Raw genomic sequence first — 26303 nt, forward strand, 5'->3', positions numbered from 1 at the left:
CATGCTTTGCTACTCCATCTTTCCCATCTGCCAATTTCAGAGCCTTTCTTGCTTTCTGTACTTAGGCTATCCCATCTAAGAGTCTCATCTGTACAGCCATCTGCTTTATAGCTTCAACCCCTGTAAGTTAAACGGCACTCTAACTCTCCCCTCTGCTAAATTCTTTTCTGCCCCCTGTCCCCAGTCTGTGCTGAGTGAACATTGATGCTAATCTTAAACTCTTCCCATTGTTATACTAGATCAGACAGTGGGGTACCCTTAACACAGGTGATATTACCCAGATGGTGTTTCATGAGATCCCCCCCATTTTTAAACAAAGTAAGATCCATTCTCCATGGTCTGCCACACGGTGTGGGGGGGATCCCTAGTCATATATTTTCCATACTAACTGTGCTGTGTTTTGAAAAGGATGCCATGAAGTGCTTGTGTGACAAAATCCCTTGAACTTTGTTAGTGTTGATAAAAATTTAACCTAACCTGCTAGCTACTCCTGCTGGAGTTTAGTTTCCTGAAGCTACACAACCTGGGCATTGTGTTGTTTACTAAAGGAGATACTTGTGTTTACCTTTTGTCATGTCGAGAGGCCTCTAACATTCCACGTTATAGTTTTGGTATATTTTTAATTCAAATGCTTAAATGCTACCTGAACAGCACTAAACATCTGGTAATGAACATATGCTTCAACTTAAAAGTGCAAACCAAAAATACACTGTTATCACAGATTAAAATTATTCAGCTGCTAAAGATAGTAAAACATTAGTGACTTAATCTGAATTATGCTGATAAAGACAAATCTGCTTCAAAAGGTCAGTGACCCCTAAAGGCAGGAGAGTACAGACAAGACCCTTATATTTCTGGGAAAGATCCCTCCTTCCCCCTGAGTTATTGCTACACCAGACCAAAACAATAGTCATTCATCTGCATCCATCAAAAAGAAAAAAAAAAAAAGAAAGAAAAAGACAAATTGTTTGTTATAGAAAGATCCACAGCTAAACTTTGCAGGGAATAAGACTGAGCTTAATTGCACATTCTTAAACACTTATGCAGCAGTTGCGCACGTGCAAACCTAGATAGTCAAATTAACCCATTATTAGCTTCTCTGTTACCAACTCTTCCCTGGGAAAAAGACTGGATAATGGTGACCGTGTGATGGAGTCGTGTTTGTCAAGTATAGGATCTAGCATGATTTGGGAGCACTTGTAGTCTGTGGTGGTCACAGTTTATAGGGCAGCAAAATGGTTCTGTGTAGGCACCCCCACCATGGCGTAGTTTTTTTTTTGTTTTTTTTTTCAAAGAAACATCTTTATTAAATTATCAATTAAGACATAGGCAATCATGCATTTATATAAATGAAAATCCATACTGACATAATCTTAGCAGCAAGCATTTTACATCACTTATAATCTACTCAATCATTGTCAGTCAAACATTACATAGCTCATTAATATCCTGCCTTTTTTTTAAACTTCATTCTTCCCCTGTATGTATTGTTCCCACGATTTCCATTTTTTTCCTTTGTAATTTGTTCCTACCCTTTTCTAAAGATCTCAATTCCAGTTGTTTTATCTCTGTTACAATATTCACTACTTCTAGTAAAGTTGGTTTAGACATTGATTTCCATTTTCTAGTAATGGCTTTTTTGGCAGCCATGACTCAGCAAGGCCTTACCATGTTTAGGCAATTCCGATTCTGTATCATAGCTCAAAAAAATAATTTCTAGTTACAAAAATGTGCTCACCCAATATCTCCAACAGTGCAGTCTGCAGGGAATCTTTAAAGTCTGCTAACTCATTACACTCCCAAAAAATATGTTCCCAGTTACCTCTTTCTTCCCATCACACCTCCAGCATTTGCTTTCTACCCGAGGAAAAATTCTTTGGAGACTACTTGGGGTATAAAAATGTCTATATAAACACTTCCAAGCAAATATCCTAAATCTTCGTAATGTTTTTATTTTTTGATTTAGGATGTTTTTAATTTGCTACTTCTGCTACCATTTTCTGATTTATTTCTGCTTTTTAATATATAGTGATTAACTAGACATACAGGAATTGAAAAACTTCCACACAAAGAAGTTTCTTTACAAAGTTTGAAACTCAAATGTGTATCATTATGTAGTGACTTCAATCCTCAGTGAATTGCCAGAAGCCCACAGATTTTATAAGGAATGTACCAAAAATATGAGGCAAAAATCTGGACATTGTGCAAAAATCTGCATAGTTGAGAACTATCGGGGCATTTGCCACCTCTGGATATTTTGGAAAGGTGCAGGCTCTAGGTCCACTTTGGAAGCTGCTACCTGGTCCTGTGTTCACACATTCACCAAATATTTTACAAACTGGATATTTTTCATTTACCAGGACTGGTTTCACCAGGGCTGTTCTGTAGGACATTCTGGACTTTGGTTTAGCTCCTGCCAAACCCGAAGAAGGGAGGATGGAGTTCATCACATTTGTGAGGAATATAGTACAGTTTTGTTGGTAACTTACCATAACAGCAGATGTTTGACTACATCACTGTTGCAGTACATATTACCATCCTTTTATCATGGGTTCATAGGTAATAACTAGGCTAGCTACCCTTGAGGGACACTTTAAGCCTAGCCAGTTTCCTTTTCAAAGGTAAGAATCAAACCCTGTACCTTGGGTCTGTGGGTATTACGCACCTTAACCATTATGCCATCTCTTTCTTGACTTATCTCTTTCCCTGGCCATGGTGCGATATCCTTTCCCTGTTTATCTGTCTGCAACTTTTTCTCTGTTGTAGGGCTTGAGTCAGAGCTGTAGTTTTCAGTCTTCCACCTAAGGGACAAGAAAGCACTGAGTTTTTTGGCATGTATGCTCTTGGTAAGTAAGGGTGGACATACATTGAGCGAGGAAGGAGCCTGAGCTTTGTAGACCAACTGGATAATAATGATACACTGTGCGTAAGCCCCATTTGTGAGGAATACTGCGGTGGTGGTGCTGCGGTAGCGTTGTCGCCTCACAGTAAGACGTTGTCTGGTTCGATTCTCAGCAAGAGCGTCTTCTGTGTAGAGACATGCGTGAATGGGCATGCCTTCGTGGAAGGTTGTGCGGCAGGGCTGGCAACTCGGCACGTAAACATCTACTGCCAATCATTAGCGGACCAGAGTTCCGCTGTGGCGACCCCTAACCGGGAAAAGCCGAAAGACACAACTACAGCAATGATCTATTAGAATGTCTACTGTTATAGTAAGTTACCTACACAACTGTATATTTTTTATTTTGTGAATTTGGCACTTCACACATTAGACAGTAACTGATGTTTAGCTACCTAATGTAATGAAGCCAGCTTTCAATGTATAATTAAACAGATCACAAATGTGCAACAAGTGCATGTAGAGTTTAACATTAGTGTTTAAAATATTGACATATTGTTAACATTTTCACTGTGGTCTTCAGTGTGTCTTGTTTCTGTTTGACAGGGATTCAGGCTTTTGTACCAGAGATATCTCGGCTAATTCCTGATTATTTGTCCAGTACACTGTATGCGGAGTATAACATCATACGTCCTTATGATGAAAAATTGATGTGCCGTTTTGAAGTTCTGTTAACAGAAAAACTGGAAGTGATCCAAGAAGTAAGAAATAAAAGTTGTGTTTCTATAGAGTCATCTACTTGAGTAAGAATTAGTCAGCAGTTTTTGGTACAGGGAGATTAAGTCCTTTGTAATTGCTCCAAGTTTGAATAGCATATTGGGTGCCAATGCAAGCTGTCAAGAGTGGACGGGAAAACAGCTGTTGCCAGTTTGCCACCCTTGAGGGAGGGATAACGCTGTGGTTTGCCATACTGATAACACCTAGTGGATGCACTGGATGTTCATCCATTGGAACTCAAATATAGCGAGCCTGCACTGTCCTGTGCAAATAGCATAGTAAGCTGAGGAGAATTCAGCACACAGAGGAATACTTCTTTCTCAGAAGACAGCATACAGCAGATATCTGTAAAAACTTCCACAGGAGAGGATGGTGCTTCACCAAAGGAGAAGTTAGGCCTCCCTGCAGGGCCAGCAGGCTGACCTGCTCCCTAAAACCCAGCTGTCACCATGGAGCAGATGAGTTGATTAGAAATTCCCAGCCAGGAACAAATGGGCTGTAATTCTGTCTCCTTTTCTGTGGATTCTTGGTTCCTGCCACCATGGAATAAGTAAATGTGTGGATAGTGGAGCTCTTAGGCTATTTCCTATTTGGGGAATAAAAAAATGAATTAGTGAACGGTTCTGAATAGTGTCCACTTTGATTCAACTACATTAAAGATTAGCACAGTCTTTTTCAAGCACTAGAGAGTTTACTGGAAGTCATGAGGTAGGCTGAAGTTTATCTGATTTGTACTACTGCATCAGTTTGTGCATTGTTACATAACATACATGGTGCCTTACCCTCAGTATGTCAAAAGTACATGGTTATGGTGCCAGTGACAAAGCTGACCTTGCCTTGTGTACTGGAAATGTGAATGCTAAATGTGATGGTATCATCCAACTTCATGGTAACATGGTGACTGTGTGACAGAGCCACTGATGTGTAAGATGTGGTGTATACATGTTGGTGACTGATCTTGACTGACATTGCATTCCTGCAGTGGTATGCATCTCTGGTACAATCCGTGAAGTGCACCACTGCAATTTAAAGGAAGACTCCATGCTCTGCTACAGTTTAACTCAATCCTTAGGTTTCTTTTCTTCCTGCAGTATGGTTCCTTTACTGTGTAGGTACCAGAAACCTGCTTGTACTTTTTAAAAGTTGTAATTCCTCGTATTGGAATCAAAGGAAGGGAAAGCCCATGTACCTTTCTTTTTAAGCTTAACTTCTCATACTTGAGGAATATGTCTCTGCCTGCATGACATATCACAGACACTGTTAAATCTGTAGTTTATCCTCTCAGGCACTGCTGTCAGTCTTGGATGGGCAGTTACTCCTTGTAATGTGAGGAACACAGCAGCTGATAAAAAGACAGAAAGGTGTGGAAGTGTTTTCCACTGTTTTTATTTCAGGGAGGAGAACTTAGCCCTTTCATAGCAAAACAAAGCAATTAGATCAGTCAGGGGTTTAAAAACAGTTCTCACCTGTTCTAACAAATTTACATAAGCATCAACACAGTATTGAAATGCTAAGTTTTAAATACTGGTCATTTATAATAGTTTATTTATTAAGATAATTAAATGTATCAAATATTTCTGTGACATTTAGAGAGAAGTCATTAAATATTATTTATTGTAAAGTATCAACAGTTACTATTTTGAAGCCCCCCACCCCCACACAGGACAGGACTGCAGATAAAGAGACGATTAGCAACCCTATCAACTAGGTGCACTGATAATGTTTATAAAAAGATCTTTTATGCTTTTTTTTGTGCCTTCCTCCTAGAGGGGAGGGATGCATGTCTGGCACATACAGATCCATAGTAAGAGATTATCACTAACTTTCAGTCATTCCTTACATTGTTAGAGTGCATGAACATTTTGTAGTCCACAAAGGAAACGTGACCATTGGGGGCAACCTTAATATACAGCTCAATTTACTTTAGCATACATTTACTTTGTACTTTGTAATCAGAAGTACTTAACTGTGTTTAAATGTATATATACACACACACACACACACACACACACACACACACACACACACACACACACACACACACACAGTCAGACATGCATTTAAACACAGTACTGCATCCCACATACTGTATTGTACATGCTACATACATTTTATACACTTACATACATACTGATATATATATTTGTGTGTGTAGGGATAAAGTTACAGAATTTCAATGTTGATTTTTTTTTCTTTAAATAACGTGAAGGACATGCACATGCATGTAATCTAGTGCTCCGTTACAAACGCACACGTTTTTGTGCAAATGTACTATAAATATAAATATATATATATATATATATATATATATATATATATATATATGGATCTACTTTGCTCCATTCAAAAAACACTTAATCAAAACTCACTTACTGTTCCCACTTCAGCGAAACTTCACTTTAACAAAAGCATGGATTGCCGACATCCTTTCCCAGAGAAAAGTAAACACTTGGCCACCATGGTGAACCTTGCCCTTTCTAAAATGAAGTACAATTTTGGAGTTGGAATGTTTAAGTAGGGGAGTGTGGGGGGCAAATCCCCCCTCTTTGGTGAATTTAATTTTGATCTATGTGGGTTCTTTTCACCATGGTGGCCAAGTGGTTCTTTCTCAGGGAAAGGATGTTGGCAGTCCGCGCTTTCGTTAAAGTGAAGTTTCGCATAATGGTTAAGGTGTTTACCTTACAGACACAAGGTACAAGGTTTGATTCTGACATGGGGTAACTGGCTTGGCTTAAAATGGCCCACAGGAGCAGTTAGCCTAGGACTAATTTAAGCCCACTGAGTGGCGCACAGCTACAGTTATCCCACTCCACAAGGGGGGATCCACCTTGAATCCTGGGAACTACTGTCCCATCAGTCTGACGAGCTTGATCTGCAAGGCCATGGAACATATTATCATGGAACTTATAAACAAAGACATTGACAACCTTCAAACACTGGACCCCACCCAGTTTGGGTTAGTGAAGGGCTGATCTTGTCTCCTGAACCTGATTGACTTCCTCGGATCAGTCTCCAGAGCTGTGGACAAGGGTAAGGCAGTCCACACAGACTATCTGGACCTTGCCAAGGCTTTCAACATTATCCCCTACTCTGGAATCATAGATAAACTTACTAAGCTGGGCATCAATCCCTACATCACTCGATGGGTTGCGAACTGGCTTACTGACGGATCCCACACTGTAAAAGTAGCCGACTCCAAATCCAGCTTCAGACAAGTGACAAGTGGAGTACCTCAGGGTTCAGTCCTGGGGCCGCCCTTGTTTGGCATCTACTTTTCTGAAGTACAGGCCAACACTAAGGGACTCTGGCTAACAAAGTTTGCAATGACTGCAAACTGGGAGCCATTATTGAATCCCCAAATGATGTGGATATTCTACACAATGGCCTTACAGAAACAGATGCTTAGTGCCAGAGCCATGGGGTTAAGCTCAATGCCAAGAAATGTATAGATCTGAAGTAGTTAACTTCATTTTATCTTCAACCTGTAGGTATTCGGATCCATATCGGATCAGAGCCGGCAACTTTACAAGCATCTGCTCCTAGCTTCTCTCCCTTAACTATAATACACCACCAGCTGCGTGATCTCCGCAGCTCTGAGCTTTCAGTGGTACTGTAAGGGCTTTTTGGGGTTGTTCTAGCGAGTTTTTCACTGAGTTAGTTTCCTTTTTCCTCCCCCTATGCTAGTTCGTTGGTTTTCAAAAAAAAAAAAAGAAGAAAAACAGTGAGGTAGCTTTGTGTAGATCCTTCCTCTCCTTAGTGTGTGCATGGTCAGGCTAGTTTGTTTTTTGGTGACTGGGTGTGGTTTCTTTTGCTTTGCTGTGATGTCTGCTTATCCTAAACCCACCTTTAAAAAATGCACAGAGTGTGGCCATAAGCTTTCACCAGTGGATGACCACACTGTGTGTGTTGTTTGCTTGGGCGTTTCACATTGGTCCGTCCAATGCAGCATTTGTGCGGGGTTCAATCCTAGGGCCCTTAGAGACAGAAGGGCCAAACTCGTGGCGAAAGGCCTGCTTCCAGTGTCGACCTTAGATTCGTCAACGGTCATGGTCTCGGCGGCTTCTACTGCAACTCCCGCCCAACCCCTCCCCCTCAGGCTGGGACTCACCCTCCCGCTAGACCTGCTTAAGGGGATGTTGTCAAAGAGGGAGACAAAGACAAAAAGGACAGAAAAAAGGATTCAGAGAGAGGGAGAGACAAGGAGAAGAAAGGTGATAGGCCCCGTAAGAGGTCTCCTGATCAGGAGGCCTTCCCTAGCCCACCTTCTAAGTTTCAAGACCTGTTTCTCCTTGGCTCTACTCCCGTGGGTTTTCCTCAGAGCTGACAGAGCCAACGGAGTCGAGGCCTTCTTCCAGATCCTCCCAGCGACCAGCCAGATCCGAGTCGGTCGCTTCCTCTCGCTCGACTCGAAGTCTTTCAGAAATGGACATAGGATGATGAGGAAATTAATTCAAAACCAAATCCAGATGGGAGTCTTGCCAGGCCCCTCTCCCTCTGGAGGGGGACCTTTGTGCCTTTCTTCGACCCAATTTCTCCTTCCCCGATCCGGCCTTCGGTTTCAGGGTACATGGATCTGAGGATCTTCAGAGCTGGAGATTCGGCGCCAATGGTTCCACCACCCTCGACTCCGGCGATTACCTTGAGTTCCTCGGATCTGACTAGCTGGGATCTGAGCAGCTCTTGGGGCCGAGGACTAAGTTGGACCCGAGGGGATGGATGTGTCTTCGGCTCCGACCTTGTAGGATCCAGGCCGTTCCTTGAGAGGTCTGACTACCCTAGCCTTGGCCCCGATCCTTACAATGGACCTGGGGAGAGCTTCCTCCTTGTTGGGCTCTAAGGAGCCCTTGGCATTCAACGTGGTGGAGAGGGATCTCTCCCAAGGATCGAGACCCCAGCCTATTCCCTTGGATTCCACCCAGACTCCCTCTGATTCGGTTGCAACTCCCTTCATCTTATCTCAAGGACAGCCCGTGCTAGAGGAGCCCCAGGCGGTTCCCCTGGAGGAACTCCCCACTGCTCACGAGCCTTCTTCAGAGAGTCCCACTGAAAACGGGCATCGTAAGCACAAGTGCAAAAGTAGGCACTTGGATTAAGGGAATTAGAGTCCCTTACTAAGGACATTGATTTGGATGAAGGAGAAGGTTCCCCCAGATCACCTCCCGAGGATATCTCCTTTGGAGACATCATGGAGATCCTCTGCCAGAGGGGAGGTTGGTCAGCCCCAAAACCTTCTACGTATGAATCAGTGTTCCTGGAGGCTTTTGGCATGGGCCCATCTACTTCCTGGGTGTCCCCACCAGCGGATCCTTTAGAGGATCTTATCACCACACGGGCATGGAAGGAGCCTGACACCGTAGAGCCGATACCAAAGCGCCCATACAAAATTCTCTCTCCACCCTCTGACAGACCGACATGGTATAAAGGATCCCCTGTGGACGCTATAGTGGTTGCAGCAGCCGCCAAGAGGGAACTGGCTCAAGAGAGTTCCTCTGTCCACCCCCCGGATAAGGAATCCAGGACTGTGAATTGATTTGGGAAGCGAGTGTATTCTTCAGCAACATTTTCCATCCGAGCGCTGAACTACTTGGCACACGTCATACGAATGCAGCGAGACCTAGTCATGGAGTTAGCTGAGTCGCCCCCAGAGTCCTTGTCGCAGGGGGACAAGCATCTGTTCTCCACGAAGATGTCTACTCTGAAATCAGTATCGAACACGTCCATGCGCCTCCTTTCTCATGCTACGGAAGGAGCAGCTAGCGCGACCGGGACTGCCGTTGCTATGAGGTGACACGCTTGGCTCAGACTGTGTCAGTTTGCTGACCCCTTCAAAGGTGTCTTTTACGAATGCTCCCTTCGATGGTTCTTCTCTCTTTGGGAAGACCGTCCATGACATCCTTGTCCAGAGTGAGAGAGACGGGAAGACCTTGTCTGCCATCTGAATCCGCTTCTCTAACCCTCAAAGATCCTTTTTCCAGAATCAGAGAGGGCAAAAGAAGATGTGGTTCCAGATATCTCAGTTTTTCTGGGACTCTCCGGACAACTCGTCCCCTAGAGGCAGAGGGGGACATGACAGACGTGGACCCAGAGGCAGAGGGGGTCCGAGAAACTTTGGGTCTAGGGAGCCTTTCTCAGACAGGCCCGCGCAGCAGCCCTGAGGGGTTGCCCGACTGTCCTACTCTGGAGGCAGTCGGGGGAAGATTATCATTGCACCCGATGGCATGGGAGTCCATAACTGTAGAAGGTTGGGTGCTTCAAATGATATCCAGAGGTTACACCATACTGTTTGTTGCCTCTCCAGTCTGACCAAAGTGCCTCCCAGGTGTCCCATCTACTCAAAGGGAGACGGCAGTGCTAGAAGTTTCCAAGCTGCTTTAAAAATGAGCCATCGAACCCCCCCCCCCCCGATCAGTCCGGGTTAGGCATTTACTCCAGGTTCTCTTTAGTGCCAAAAAAGACGGGGGACCTCAGACTTATTTTGGACCTGTCAACCTTAAACCTGGCTGTCGCCAAACAGAAATTCCGGATGGTCACCACGAAGTCCATTCTACCTTATCTTCGAGAATGCGACTGGATGTGCTCGATAGATCTCCAGAACGTTTACTACCATATCAAGATACACAGAAGCTCCAGGAGATTCCTTTGCTTCCGGCTGGGAACCAGTAATTTCCAGTTCCAAGCCCTACCCTTTGGTCTCACCACAGCCCCCAGAGTGTTCACCAAGGTAATGGCAGTAGTAGCGGCTCACCTGAGGCTTCAAGGGATTCAGGTATTCCCTTACCTAGACGATTGGCTCCTTGCTGCTTCCATGAAGCATCTTCTTTGCCAAGCCAGAGACTTCTTCCTACATCTTGCAGTCTTGTTAGGAATTACGGTCAACATTCCTAAGTCATCCCCAAGATGTCTCAAGTTATCCCCGTTGGGAAAAAATATGTACCTGTGAATTACCACATAGGTGGCAGTACACTAAACACTGAATGTGTGATGAGACTTAAGGACACAGGTGGACAGTGGTCTCACCTTCGATAACTACATCACCACAACAGTCAGGAAATCCTTCTGTGTGCCACACCTCATCACTGAGGGCTTTTCATCCAGAAAAAAGGAGGTAATTGTCCCACTGTACTCATCCCTCATTAGACCCATTATAGAATACAACGCCACGTTTGGTATGTACTTCTCAAAACATAACTGAAAAGGCTGCAGAAATACCTCACTAAAAGAATCACAGGCCTCAAGCAGATGCCCTATGCTGACAATCTAAAAAAACTCCACCTATACTCTTGCATATCGTCTAGTGAGAGGCGATCTCTGCTTAACATACAAGGACATGTCAAACCCAGAGCTGTTGGACATGCTACACTTAAAGAAATCCCAATCCCTCAGAGCCACATGCTCCAGGGATCTAAACCTTGTCATCACAATGAACAAAACTTGCTGGAGGGGATAGGTTCCTTACCCAAAGACTCCCCAGACTCTGGAATAGACTGCCATACATATCAAGTCTTCAAAAGGAACCTTGACAATTGGATGGGAGATAGGAAATTCACCCCAGGGATCACATCAGTCCCCCTGCTAGACAGGAGTCCAGGGAAGTAAATATTGGGGGAAGAAATAGCTAGGGAGTTGTTATGGCTAGGCTTGTATGGGCCATAGGGCTGATAACCTAGTACTAACCTATGGACCTATGTATATACAGGGGATATAAAAAGTGTAGTACACATCCCTTTAAAATGCCAGGTTTTTGTCATATAAAAGAATGAGACCACAATAAATCATTTAAAAACTTTTCCCACCTTTAATGTGACCTGTAACCTGTACAATTCAATTAAAAACAAAAAAATCTGTTAGGGGAAAAATATAAAAATTTAAAAACATACAATAAGCTGGTTGCATAACTGTGCACACCCTGTGTTGAAGCACCTCTCACTTTAATTACAGCATTTAGTCTTTTTGGGTACACACCTGCCATCAATTAAAGACACTCTGATTAACCCCAAATAAAGTTCAACTGTCCTAGTAGGATTTTCCTAACATTTACTCAGTTGCCTGCTACAGCAAAAGCCATGGTTCGCAGAGAGCTTACAAAGCATCAAAGCAATGTCATTGTTGAAAGGTATCAGTCAGGAGAAGGGTACAAAAAATTTCCACAGCATTGGATACACCATGGAACCCGGTGAAGTCATCAAAAAGTGGAAAAAATATGGGACAGCAGTGATGTTGCAAAGAACTAGACGTCCCTCCAAAAGTGATGAAAAGACAAAATGAAAACTGTTCAGGGCAGCTGCCAAGAGACCTACAGCAACACTGGAGAAGCTGTAGTAATTTTTGGCAAGTACTGGTTGTGTACTACATGTGACAACAATCTCCAGTATTCTCCATATTTCTGGTCTATGGGGTATGGTTGCAAGATGGAAGCCTTATCTTACACAGAAATAACATCCAGGCCTGGCTAAAATTTGCAAAAAAATACAGCAAATCTCCCAAAAGCATGTGGGAAAATGTGTTATGGTCTGACGAGACCAAGGTTGATCATTTTGGCCACAATTCCAAAAGGTACGTTTGGTGCAAAAACAACACTGCATCACCAAAAGAACACCATCCCCACAGTGAAGTGGCAGTATCATGCTTTGTGGTTGCTTTTCTTCAGCTGGAACTGGGACTTTAGTCAAGGTGGAGGGAATTATGAACAGTTCCAAATACCAGTCACTTTTGGCCCAAAACCTTCAGGCATCTGCTAGAAAGGTGAAGATGAAGAGAAATTTCACCTTTCAGCACGACAATGACCCCAAGCATACAGACAAATCAACAAAAGAATGGCTTCACCAGAAGTAAATTAAAGTTTTGGAATGGCCCAGCCAGAGCCCAGACCTAAATCCAATAGATGCCCTCGCAAGCTGATATATTTGGAGCGATTTTGCAAAGAAGAATGGGCAAATATTGCCAAGTCAAGATGTGCCATGCTGATAGACTCCTACCCAAGAAGACTGAATGCTGTAATTAAATCAAAAAGTGCTTCAACAAAGCATTAGTTTAAGGGTGTGCACACTTATGCAACCAGTTTATTGTAAGTTTTTATTTTTTATATTTTCTCCTTACACACACACACATATATATATATATATATATATATATATATATATATATATATATATATATATACACACACACACACACATACACACACATACAGATAGATATATACACACACATACACATATAGATAGATATATAATGTGCAATATGGGTGCATACAATTCATTATTTATATAAACTTAACATGGTAGGGTTAAGCATTATTAATGTATACAGTCTAGTAACTGTTGCTTAATGTTTTACTTATTCACTGTGACACATTATGTGTTGCACATACAATCTTTGTCAATGTCTTTGTCAGTATTTTTTTTCTTTGCATTGCTAAGTGCATTTACTCCTTGTTGTTATCTTTGCCACTGTAGCCTGAGTCATGGCTGAAAAGGTCCAGGGACCTGTTCACTTTCCTGGTTACCAAAGTATACACAAATAGAACAAAAGGGTGTGTGTGAACATGACATAAATAATTAAGGAACTAGTAAAGATCATTTTAATTCTGCATCATTCATGGGAGAGAAAAAACTCCCACTGAAGGCATTGGGAAGTAACAGACAGGCTTAGTTTGGAGTCCTGTTACTTGTCACCTGTAAATGTACAACAAGAATCATTTGCTGCAGTGAGAGTTTTCACACCTTAGCACGAGGGTATGGGGGAAGATCTGTCAGTTCTTTTAGAACTACAAAAGATTCCCCTTACAAAAGCCTGCTATTTACGTACTTTCTTTTGCTGGAAGTAGCTAACTGCTATTTATAGCATAGGACAAGCTGTGACAGACACATAAATGATGCTCAGTCAGGGAAACATAGAAGTAGCTCTGTTACAGAAGGTTTGTTAGGTGACAATGCTTCACAGTCCTGCCATTCTATCGTAATATCATGAGAAAACACCACCACTCCCGTGTGTGTAGCATGACTCTTATAAAGAGGACTTGAAATGTATTCTAGGAAGAAAGAATGAAAGCAGGAAAACAAGATAATGTTACCAAAGCAGGGCCCATCATTCGCCATTTTGGGGGAAACACATTAAAATTGTAAAATAAACACTTGGAGTGATTTTGATTTGAGGCATTAAAATAGCTCAGAAAACAAAGATACAATGAAAAACATGTTTTTTTTAAGTTATAAGATGGAGTTTTCCTTTAAAATTGTACTTTGGTGTCCCAGACATCAGAATCTGTTCCTGTCTGGCAAATATTGAGGACCACTTCATTTCTGGTGCCTTGGCTTTTTTTTCCATTTTATATTTGATTGGTAGTTCCCTCATGAGTCAGTCTAAATTTCTTTCAAGTGTGAAATGTGATGTCAGAGCTAGAAGTTAATAAGCTTTGTTTTAGTGACTTGACTCCTGAACTGCAAATAAATTGCGTTGAGTAGACCTTGAGTTTTAAAAAAAATTCACAGCATTAAAGAAACCCATGGCCTGCCTAGTTAGCCCATTTTCCTGTGTGTTGAATATTTTTTTTTTTTTTTTATCCTAACCCTTATCAGAGCGGTCTTATGTCTGTCTCGCACATTTTTGTATGACATACTTCTTTTGGTTATATTTCACTAAGTGTGGTCTGATAAGCTGTTACATTTTCTGTAAAATAATCTAACATTGGGACCCACTTTGGTGGGTCTTTTCTTCCTTGCATTCCAGTTTGCCCTTTTGTTTTGATCCAGAAGCACCCATGCTTCTGTAATTTACAGGCCATGTACCATTGCTTCTTATGACATCATCACAGTACTGGGAGACTATGACTATTCCTGGATTTGCCAGTTTTTGACTGCCACTTGCACCTTTCAGATCTGAGTCTTGACAGTAGTCCTAAAAAGTTTCTTCATTTGATGACTTAAGCACCAAAGTCTTTAGATTGTTTGTTTGACCAGCAAATTACAGGCAGGACCTGCATCATCACTGTCTGTATTGCCTAGAGGAAAAGCACTGCTGTGTAAATGCCATCCTGCTGGAGGTAGGCCCCTTCTTGAGATGGTCTACTGGATTACATATGCTGTATCCTTGCTGTTAACAAGGAGAGCTCAGTATCATGCCTGTCATATTGAGGGTGTAGGCACTACCCAGTTAATTAGCCAATGCATGTTCATGGCTAGTCAGATCTCAAGGAGTAGCTTCCTCAAATTAACCTGGCTGTAGCTTGGTGGTGGTACGTTAGAATGAAGGCTGTTCTTTTCATGCTTTTTTTCTACGTCCATCAAGTCTTGATGATGCAAAATAAGGATAATCCATATAGTCATCCTGTCTTGTGATCTAGGGTTCAGAGCTTAGGTTATAAGCACTTGTTTGATGACTGAAGAGATGATCTGATGACAATACTGGGCAATATGTAAACATCACAAATCCAAGCTTTCCAGTGAGCAGGTATGTCCCTAATTGCAAGAGGTCTGTTGATCAACTCAAGTGACAGTGACCGCCTATCATGTTTTCAGCCTCAAGATGTTTGTGATTGAGCATGCTTAGTATGGCTGCCCTGTGCTTCGTACTAGGAGTGAGAGAATATAGTAGCTATTATCTCCGAGAAAGTTAGAACCAATGAGACATTCCCTCCTTAGAGTTCCCTTCTAGATCAGCCTTTGGGCTAACTTGATATGGAGGGCTGATTTTGAACTGGCAGCAGGGGGAGTAAAATAAATAAAAATAAATAAAAAGCATCAGCCCTCTCCTCCATATGCTTATGTTTTCTGTCTCCTTCTCTATTTCTGTCCTTCCCTTTTACTGTCTAGCTTTGAAAGAGTCAAGAGACATTGGGCTTAGGTCCCAGGAGGCTGAAAGGATCATCTTTAGGCTGCACACTGGCTGAATCTCCATCAAGGTTGTACAGCACAGCTGCCTTTTAAATTTATTAAAAATATGTTTCTTCTTATTTCATACAGTTTGACAATAAAAACCTTCACAGGTATCACATTTCGCAGTAATGTGTTTTCTCCAAGATGGAGAACACATATGGTGCATCTGTCTTATGGAGGAAACTTGTGACCACACATTGTACATTTTTTGAAAGGTTTACTCTCTGTTTTCCAAAAGCTAAACATGGTAACAAAACATATGCCAGTGTAAACAGCAAAGCACGCAGAAAAATAAATAGCTCCAATGCAAACAAAGCCATGTAATTTGACATGTTGCTGTGGAAGCCAACATATTTTGTAAGAAAAAAAGCAGTTAAACTGTGAATAATCTTTTTTTTTATTATTTGAATACAGCAAAGATCAAATGCATACTAAGTACCAGTAGCAAAATTGACAGACAGTGCAAGACAACACCAAGTGGGGAGATGCAGAAAAAATACCAAGCTCCCGGGGGGGCAGAAAAAAAGTTGTTCGTAAAACATTTGCTCTTTTATGAAATGTTCATTTGATGGCAGATAATAGAAGTAATCAAGGAAAACTGATAAGTCTTCAAAAATCCTGTTTTGGCACAGAATACCTGTTGGAGAGAAATGTAGCCTGGAGTAGTTTTTCTTTTATGCATGAGTGATGGTTGGAAAAAGGAGACCTGGAAAGGAAGCTAGTCCACAGTGCATTATGGATAAAGACAAAGAACAGCTAGCAGCCTGTCACATTTTAAATACCATGGTGGCTGAAAATCTGTAGTTTCATTCATACTGGTTAACGATGATGTGCTACTTCATGCCAGATCATAAATTTATTTAAAATAAGATCTGTGCTTATTCTTCCATACCAGAGCAACAGTAATACCATCCACCGTTTGACCAAGTAAAGTAATTTACCCTGATACCTTCATTGTAAGGTTCAGTTCTAAGCCATACAAGTCTTCTTAGTACAACACTTCACAACAGCCCTTGATCTAGTATCAAAAACATCATAAACACATTTCAGTGGAAGAATTCCTATTATCTGATGTTATTTTCATTCATTCCTCAACCAGTGGATCTCTGATCCGACTCAGCCACTTCTTCCAGATCCTTGAATCCAAAACTCTTGAGCTCCTCCCTTTACCCATAATGCTCTGCCAACCTAACATACCTCAGATCTTGTTTGCCACCATATCACTACAGATGTAGATTCTCTCACTCTTAAGCCACTGGTGCTATTTCTAGGTTTAAACAGTGAATTCTTCAGAAAAATTTCATTCTTAAAGAGCTTATCTAGTAGTTTTTCTATCACCTTCTTCCCTTTTTACTAGTAATTTTCTCCTGCAACTCTCCCTTTGCAACTTTTACTGAGAACTCAGTGTTTCTGTCTAGTACCATTGCTTGTACTTTGCTTTTCTTCTTTTTGTCCTCTTCTTACCCTTTTTAGGGTATTCTTGCATACTATTGTTGGTAGTCTTTCCTACCCTCCAAACAAAAAAATGTACTTATACTTTTTTAGTTGTTTGGTGTTTTTCTGTTGTGCCTTTCCTTTCTTTAGGTACACCAGCTTTGCTGATAAACCAGCTGGCTTCAAGAAATGTATTCCTTGTGGGCACAACATACCTAATTTTGATGCCCACAGGGAATATATCTACTGCTTCTTCTCTGCCCATTTAGATGCAGATTGCACCATTTGTATCGGATTCAACTTCAGGGCACTCACAGATAGACAAAATAGACTTATTTTGAAGGGACATCTTGTCCCTTCCCCTTCTTCCATCTTTGGCTGCTTCCTCAGAGCCACCCCCTAAATTGCCAAAAAAGTTAGATCCAGCCACTTCGGATTCCTATTTTCTGAAATCAAAATCGCCTTGGATCCACTCACCTCTTACCTTACTGGATCTGATCATTTCTTGACTCCCTTCTCCTTTTTTTGCAGGAGTCTGCTTGTAAGCACTCTATAACACCATCCACTAATTCTTCTCTCAGGTCTTCCAGGAGTTTGTCCAAGGCTGAAGTGAATAGGATGATGAGGAAATTCCTCAGAGCTCAGATCTAGATGGGGTAATTCTGTCTCCATTTCCATCTCCCATCGGATCTGTGAGCCTGACTGTGACTAGTCCCCCTTTAGTTTCTCCTTCTCTGATTCAACCTGCTGTTTTGGAGCCCTCAGATCCCAGATCAGTGGTGGTGTCTTCATTGGATCTGAAGACAGTTTGTCCTCCAACTCCAGTTACTTTTCTGAGCCTTTTAGAGCCAGAGGACTAGTTGAGCCGGTGTCAGTGACAGATCCGGTGTACCACAGCCGACTCCAAAGTTATCAGAGCTGTCCCTGCCCCACGGAGCTTCAGCTCAGGGCAGCTCGGATCTGACTGAATCCTTGGATGGAGTGCTTACAGGGTTGCAGGATTCGACGGTGCAGGAATTGTTGGCTGTGTGACCTGCAGCTTTGGTTTCTCTTATGCACATTTGAGACTGTGGAGATGGCCTTCTCTTTACCTAGAAAAAAGACATCCCTACCCCCCCCCCCCCCACCGTAGATCAAGATCAATCTACTTTCACTCTGCCTCCTTCAGGTGTTTGCTGTGAAAGTCTTTCTTCCATTCCATTGGGACAGCCAGCCTGTCCAAGTCTCCTGTCAGTTCTTCAGGTCTCCCTTAAGACTTCTTATACCTCACCAGACCATCCTGCTGATGAGTTTCCTCAGAAGAGAATGTGTAAAAGGAGACATTTAAAATTTCTCTCAAGAATCTTTCACAGAGGATGCTGATTTCAATGAAGGAGAGGGTCCTCCAGATATCCACCTGAAGATGTCTCCTTTGGAGATATTCTTGAACTCTTAAAAACAAAAAGGTGGTTGTTTGTCCGACAACCCTTCCCATGAGGAGTTGGTGTCCCTGAATTCTTTTGCTTCTTGGCCCAGCTATGATTTTGGTGACCCCCCCCCAGCTGATTAACTTATAGACCTCATTTCTGGCCAGGCATGGAAGGGAACTGGCTACTGTGGAGCCCATCCCTAAGCATCCAGATAAGTTTCTGTCTCCCCCAAAGGACAGGACATACTGGAGCAATGGGGTCCCAGTTGCTGCCATGGTTGTAGCAGCTGCCATAAAAAAAGAGCTTGCATAGCAGAGCTCTTCTGTCCATCCCCCTAACAGAGAGTCTAGAACCTTGGACAGATTCAGTAAGTGTGTGCCATCAACCATGAAAAATAAGCTTGCAGAGCAGAGCTCTTCTGTCCACCCCCCTAATACAGAGTCTAGGGCTTTGGACAGATTCAGTAAGCATGTTTATGCTTCAGCAACCATTGCCCTGCAGTCATTGAATTACTTGGCACATTCCATGAGACTACAAAGAGATTTGATTAAAGAACTCTCCAAGTCTCTTTCTAGATCCATGTCTGCAGAGGACCAAAATAGTCTCCTTGCAACTGGCCACTCTACAGTCTATAACTAATGCATCCATGAGGCTGATTTATATACACACACACAAATATATATATATATATATATATATATATATATATATATATATATATAATTTTATTTATATTTAGTTTGGTGACCGGGGAAGGGAGGTCTACTAGGCTCAAGAAGCCAGTTTTCAGTAGAGGCCCGGGGAGAAAAGCTCCACAAAACATAGCAGACATAGTAACAATTAAACAATTAGTAAAAATAATGTAGTAAAACATAAGCCCAGTAGAATTTCAACATAGTATGGTATACAGTGCATATTTACATGTAAATACAATTAGAGGTCAATAATACAGAGTCATCATTATACTGAGGTTTTAAATCTTCTGAGAATGCTATGAAAAAAACATTTGTAAGAAAACAGTAAATATGATTGAACTCCTATTGGATAAGGTGGAAGGTAGTTTATGTGCATGTATGTATTCATGTATTAGGTAGGTAGAGTGCAAGTGCATTTCCTGTTATTGGAGAGGTAGTATTGGAGCTGGGTTTTGAAGTGATCAAAGTTTTGAGAAATTCTTAGAGAGGGAGGAAGAGAGTTTCATTTTTTGGCTAAGGAAAAGGATAGGAGAAGCTGACCTGAGGGACGGTTTGGTTTGTATACAGAAATGAGATTTTGGTGAGTTAATCTTAGAGTTCTGTGAGGGGTATATAGTGGTAAGATATTAGTTAGTGCAGGGCACTTAGTGGGTTTAAAAATGAGTTTGTGGGCTGTAGTGATTTGGAGGTAGTTCAGGTAGTTGGGAAGTTCTAGCCATTGCAGTAGGTGGAGAGGTATGCAGTGGTGGGTAGAGTACTTCAGCTTCGTGGCAAACTTTGAGATTTTGTTGTAACAGGATTCTAGTTTAGAGGAGATAGAGAAGATAGGTTGATTATTAGAGGGGCACAATACATCAGAGGTAGTAAGTAGGTAGTGGCGAGGGTCTGTCTTGTGGAAGGGGATAGAAAATGGGAGTTCCTGTACAGCATGCCAAGTTTTTGATGTGTTTTATTAAAGTTTAGCTTAATGTTTAGGGTGTTGAATTTGAGATGTTCATCAGTAGTGACCCCAAGAAGTTTAGCAAAAGGAACAACTTCAATAGTGGAGTTGGCATGGCTGATAATGTTGAAGGAGGTTTTGTCAAGAGGGTGAGATTCAGAGGAAGAGAATAGTAGAATTTTAGATTTGTTGGCATTTAGAGAGGTAATTTTGAAGCACCCAGTTCTCAGTGATGGAAAAAGCAGTTTGGGTTTTTGTTTGGAGTACTTGGAGGTTAGAAGCAGAGTTGAGTCATCTGCATATTGGACTATCTTGGTGTTAGGAATAGCTGAGTGGAAGTCATTAATAAAGATATTAAATAGCATTGGGCCGAGTATAGATCCTTGGGGACACCGGTTGAGGTTGGGAGGAAGGTTGAGGTGCCTGTTTTCCATTTTACAGCCTGAGATCGGTCAGAGTGGTAGCTGCTGAACCAGACAAGGGTGTTGTGTGAGAGATTAAGGTTAGCATGGTGGTTTAGGAGATGGGAATGGGAGACAGTATCAAAAGCCTTGGAGAGGTCAAGGAGGACTGTGGATATAAGTTCTCCAAAGTCACGGGCATGGTTTACTATGTCTAGGAAATAGAGGGGAGCAGTTATTGTGCTATGGCCCAGACAAAATCCGTGTTGAGTTGGGGTGAGGAGTTGGTTATTTGTAAGGAATGGCATGAGTTGGAGGTGGATGCATTTCTCAAGTATTTTTGAAATAGATGAGAGAATGGTTATGGGCCAGAAGTTGGAGATACTATTATTTTTGCCGCCTTTGTGGAGGGGTAGGATGAAGGCTGCATGCCACAGTTTAGGGACATAAGATTCCTGTATGGATCTGTTAATGAGAATGCTAATGGGGATGGCGATGCTGTCTACTGCAAGTTTTAGAAAGAGTGAGGGGATATTGTCAGGGGCATTGGAGCCTGGCTTAGGCTTAGAGAGGAGTTTAGTTATATATGTAGTGGAAATGGGTTTGAGGTGAAAGATGAGAGTTTAGAAAGGAATGGATAGTGGAGGAGAGGATTTGAGGAGGGGGGAGGAGTTGTTGTTTGGGAAGGTCTTGGTGAGTTCTGCTATGGAGTTAATAAAGAAGGAGTTGAATAGCGTGGCTATATCTGGGTCAGACTTGCTAGTGTCAGGGCAAGGATTGTTTTTGGTACCAGGGTTGAGGAGTGAGTTGTTTGACTTCCAGAATTGTTTGGGATTTTTGGAAAGATTAGATTGAAGTTTGGTATAGTATGATTTTTTATCCTGTATAATATGTTTTCTGGCTCGGTTACGGAGTTGCTTATATTTAAGAAGGGCGCCTGTGTTCTTATTGGGATGGTAAAGTTTCCAGGTTTTGTCCCTTTGTTTCATAAGTATTTTGGTGTCTTTAGTAAGCCAATGGGCTGAGTTGGTTTTTATACGTTTTGTTCTGGGGGGCATGAGAGTTAAGGGTAACTAAGAAGGCTGAGTAGAAATGTTCAATGGCCTGATCTAGAGGAAGAGTTTTTAGACTGTCTCAGTTTATTAGTTTGAGAGAATTGGAGAAAGTTTTGGGGTTAAAGTTTGTGAGGTTTCGTGGGTGAATATATTGATGTTGGTGAGGAAAGGAGGGAGTTGCTCTATGGACGAAGGCTGGCAAGTGGTCACTAATGGAGTCTGGTAAGGTGCCGTTATGGGAGATTTTATTAGTGTGAGAGACTAGGATCAAGTCAAGTATGGAGCCTGGGGGGTTGTTTTTATTAGGTCTGGTAATGGTATTTGAAAGTTGACTAAAACTGTAGGTTAATTGAGATGGTGGAATTATTGTTATCAGTTTTGTTCCAGTCAATGTCTACATCTCAGTCTCAGTCACAGTCTTAAACTTAATATTGGTTTAGGCCCATAGGATTTCCTCAAGTATATTTGTATTGTTTCCAGGGGAAATATAGAGGGCTATGACACAGATGCTTTATTGTTATTTCGTTTGAGAACTCCTATGACTAAGTTCAGCGTTGTTGAACTGAGGAATAGGATTTTGGTAGGGAGTGATGGAGAGTAGGCTAGAGTAGATTAAGGACACTCCTCCTTCCTCCTTTTTTAGGCCGTCATGTCTAAGAGCTTGAAACGCAGGACATAGGATTTCAGAGTCAGAAATATTTGGTTTTAGCCATGTTTCAGAGACATGTATATATATATATATATATGTATATATATATGTATATATATGTATATATATATATATATATATATATATATATATATATATATATATATATATATATATATATATATGTATATATATATATATATATATATATATATATATATATATGTATATATGTATATATATATATATATATATATATATATATATATATATATATATATATATACATATATATATATATATATATATATATATATATATATATATATATGTATATATATATTTATGTATATATATATGTATATATGTATACATATATATATATATATATATATATATATATGTTTTGTATATGTATTTATATATATGTATGTATATATATATATATATATATATATATATATATATATATATATATATATATATATATATATATTTATATATTTGTTTTTTTATTTATATATATATGTATATATATGTGCATATATATATATATATATATATATATATGTTTTTGTATATATTTATATATATATATATATATATATATATATATATATATATATATGTATATATATATATATATATGTTTGTGTATATATGTGTGTATATATATATATATATATATATATATATATATATATATATATATATGTATATATATATATATATATATATATATATATATATATATATATATATATATATATATATATATATATATGTGTGTGTGTGTGTGTGTGTGTGTATTATTTTTTTTCAAACTTTCACTCCCCTCTTGCTGCTGAGCTTCTCTTCTGCTGCGTGGGTATTCCACATCGTCCCTAGTGGATCTCTCCCTGCTGTTTGTTCCTCCTGGCTTCCTTAAACCAGCACTGAATTGCGGACCTCAGTAACACTGCAATTTGCTGACCGTCATTCCTGCTCCCTCCATCTGTACTAAAAGACAGAAAAGATTATAAAACTGCCTAACCCCTAGTGAATTTCTTCCTGCTGGCTTCCTTAAACCAACACTGAATTGCAGTCCTCAGTAAAACTCCAGTTTGCTGACCGTCATTCCGACTGCCTCCATCAATGCTAAAAGACAGAAAAGATTATAAAAGTGCCTATGTATGTGCCCTATTTACTGACCTGTATAATATACATCAAGTATTTTTAGTCGCAGTCATTTTGTTCTGAAATAGTGGTCAGCTCTTAAACTTTCTCAGTCTACTGAAAACAGTTGATTTGTTATTTGTGCCACGTAGTAAAGACGCCAGCAACCCCAATACCTTCCTGCTTATCTAGTCTTAATCTTCCAATGGTTTCTCTCCCATTTCCTATCGCACCTTACTCTTCCCTGGATTTTTCACTTTAAATCCTACTCTTTTCTTCTTCATTCCTTTTCTCTCCCTGCCTTGCGTAGCATTTTTCTGGCCGGCAAATATTTCACTCTCTTTCTGTTTTTGCCATTGCTGTTTGTTCCTGTACTATGTTGTGCTCCTTGTACGTCCTCCGGATTCCTTCAAAGCTTCTCTGAAAGCTGATTTGCTACATTGTATAGGAATATCCTTTTAAATATTGTGCATGTCAGAAACTTGTGTTTCTACTGTCAGCATTTGTTTGTTGTTATCTTTTCTTCTCTCGCTGCACACCTTCATTTGTTTGGTGGCTTATTCTCTAGCTGTATACTTACAGTGCACCCTCCCTTCTAACGCCTTGGCTTGTCCAGTGACTTCTCTGATTATTTTTTGTTGTTTTTGTCTGGCTTTCTTGGTCAGGGTGCTAGCCCTGATCCGTTCGCCCTCGCTACACTCGGGCTCACTTCTCTTCCCTACCCTACCCCCATTCCCAGCCACTCCCATTACAATTTCCTTTATACTACCCACTTCCTCTCCTTCCTCTCCCATCATCCACTACAATAGTACTTCCTGTAAATACCAACAATTTCATCACTTCCTTCTCCCTTCCTTTACCAAATAACTACTCGTTACTAGCTTTTCACTACATCCACTCTTACTTTCACTACCTCCCTATAAAAAAAAAACTTTTACACAAATATTTCTAACCCCCTCCCACTCTCTAAAGATTATGCAGTATGTTAAAGTTCCTACTTCACTCCTCTTTCTTCTTTTCTCTCTAACCTCTTATCACTAACACCTACCTTATCCACTTCTAAACTCTGCCACCTCCCCTACCTGTAATACAAACTTCATCCCTTCCTTCTATAATATCCCTCCATCCCTATTCAACCTCCCCAACTTATGTATCCATAAGTTACCTAAAGTACCAATACTCCCTCCTACCTTTAAATCCAGACCTAAACTACTCAAAATATACCTATGCATTATGTCACTATATCCGCCCACAAATAACTTACTTATATCTGCGGACATCCACCCCAACCCTGGCCCATCTCACTTTTTTCCAACCCATATACCCCCTCTCCCTCCAACCCATCATCTTCTCCAACAAACTCTCACCACCACCAGCCTCTAACTCCAACCCCAACCCTATCCAAGCAGCTAATCTTTCACTCTCTAAATATTCAAAGCTTAACAAATAAAATCCCTGAACTCCACACCTGGATTGCTCACAATACCCCCACATCCTTGCACTATCTGACTCCTGGCTCAAGCCACATATCTCTAGTAATGAAATTCTCCCACCAGGTTATAATATCTACCGATTTGATAGATTACAAAAAAAGAAGGTGGTGGGGTTGCCATCCTTCACTCCAACAACCTCAACCTCTCACCTTTCACTATACCTATCCCTGACTTTCACCCAGCTGAATTCATCATCCTTAACTGCCACCTAAACTCTCACAAAAAACTAGCAGTTGCCTCCATCTATATCCCTCCTGGTAACAACCTGCCCACCCTTGAAAGTATCCTGTCCAGGTTCTCCCACAGTATATCCTATGAAACCCTCATCTTAGGAGATGTAAACCTGGACTTGTCTAAACTCAAAATGGACTCTCCACAAATTAGTATCAACCTGTATGATTTCCATCATTTAGTAACAACCCCTACCAGATTCCATAAAAACGTAGCTTCCAGTTCCATAATAGACTGGATACTTACCAACTCTCCTAACCACTATCGCAATGCCACTACTCTACCAGACCTTCTTAGTGACCACCTCCCCATGTCAAGTCTTCAGGTACACCTCCCAGCCCCCAAAACCTCACCTGTATAGAGAATGTCGTAAACTTTCAAACTTCAATACAACCAAATTTAACCCTTTGCTGTCTTCCATAAACTGGTCACTCCTTAAAAATATCCCCTAAATGAGGCAGTCAATACTTTCAGTATCATTTTCCTGAATATCCTAAACTCCCTCGCCCCCTCCAGAAAAATTCGTATAAAAAGCAATTTTGCCCCCTGGCTTTCCAAGGAAACCAAGTCACTATTGCTCAAGAGAGACAAAGCCTGGAAAGCATGGACTAAAACCATGGAACTATCCTTACGTAACAGCTATAGACATCTCAGAAATCTCACTGAAAAGCAAACCAGTGCAGATAAAAAGTTCTTCTTTACCCCTGGCCAACTCAATAGCATATCTAACCCACGAAAGTTCTGGTCTACCATCAATAGGATTCTATCTCCAGGATCCCCCTTAAACCCCCCTCCTGCCCTAACTCATCCCCACTAGAAACCGCTACCTTACTCAATAAACATGACACTATCCAGAGTCTTTTACCATCCACGAGTCTCCCTACTCCTCAACATACCCCACCTGACACCTCTAACAATCAAACTTTCTCTTTTCAGCCTATTTCCACTTCTTACATCCAGTCTCTTCTTCAGAAACTTAAACCTTGCTCTCCTTCCACAGACAACCTACCTCCTGCATTCCTTAAAGTAGCTGCAAACTCCATTGCTTTTCCAGTGTCTATACTCATAAACAGATCCATTCAAGAATCAGTTTTTCCAACCCTTTAGAAATCCTTTTATACAATACCACTACATAAAGGGGGAAACTCCATTGACCCATCTAACTACCGACCCATAGCTATCCTATCCCCCTCTCTAAGATCCTTGAAAAATGCATCCACAAATGACTACTTAATCACCTCCTTAAACTTACCCAGCATGGATTTCGTCCCCACCAAAGCACAAATACTGCCCTGTTATCCATCACCCATACCATTGCTGAGGTCCTAGATAATAACAGTCTCATATCCTGT

General features: G+C 41.0%; 1 protein-coding gene across 1 annotated transcript in view; it reads left to right on the forward strand.

Annotated features, from left to right (window-relative positions):
- Window positions 1-26303, forward strand: part of LIFR (LIF receptor subunit alpha) — a 1345198-nt gene that overhangs the window by 648912 nt on the left and 669983 nt on the right. Inside the window, exon 6 of the mRNA XM_044076229.1 lies at window positions 3446-3600. Within this exon, the coding sequence (XP_043932164.1) occupies window positions 3446-3600 (155 nt within the window). The remainder of the gene's footprint in view (window positions 1-3445; window positions 3601-26303) is intronic.

This window comes from Protopterus annectens, chromosome 1.part0 (assembly GCF_019279795.1).
Source record: "Protopterus annectens isolate FY-2018-M chromosome 1.part0, PAN1.0, whole genome shotgun sequence".
NCBI classification, from domain to species: domain Eukaryota; kingdom Metazoa; phylum Chordata; order Ceratodontiformes; family Protopteridae; genus Protopterus; species Protopterus annectens.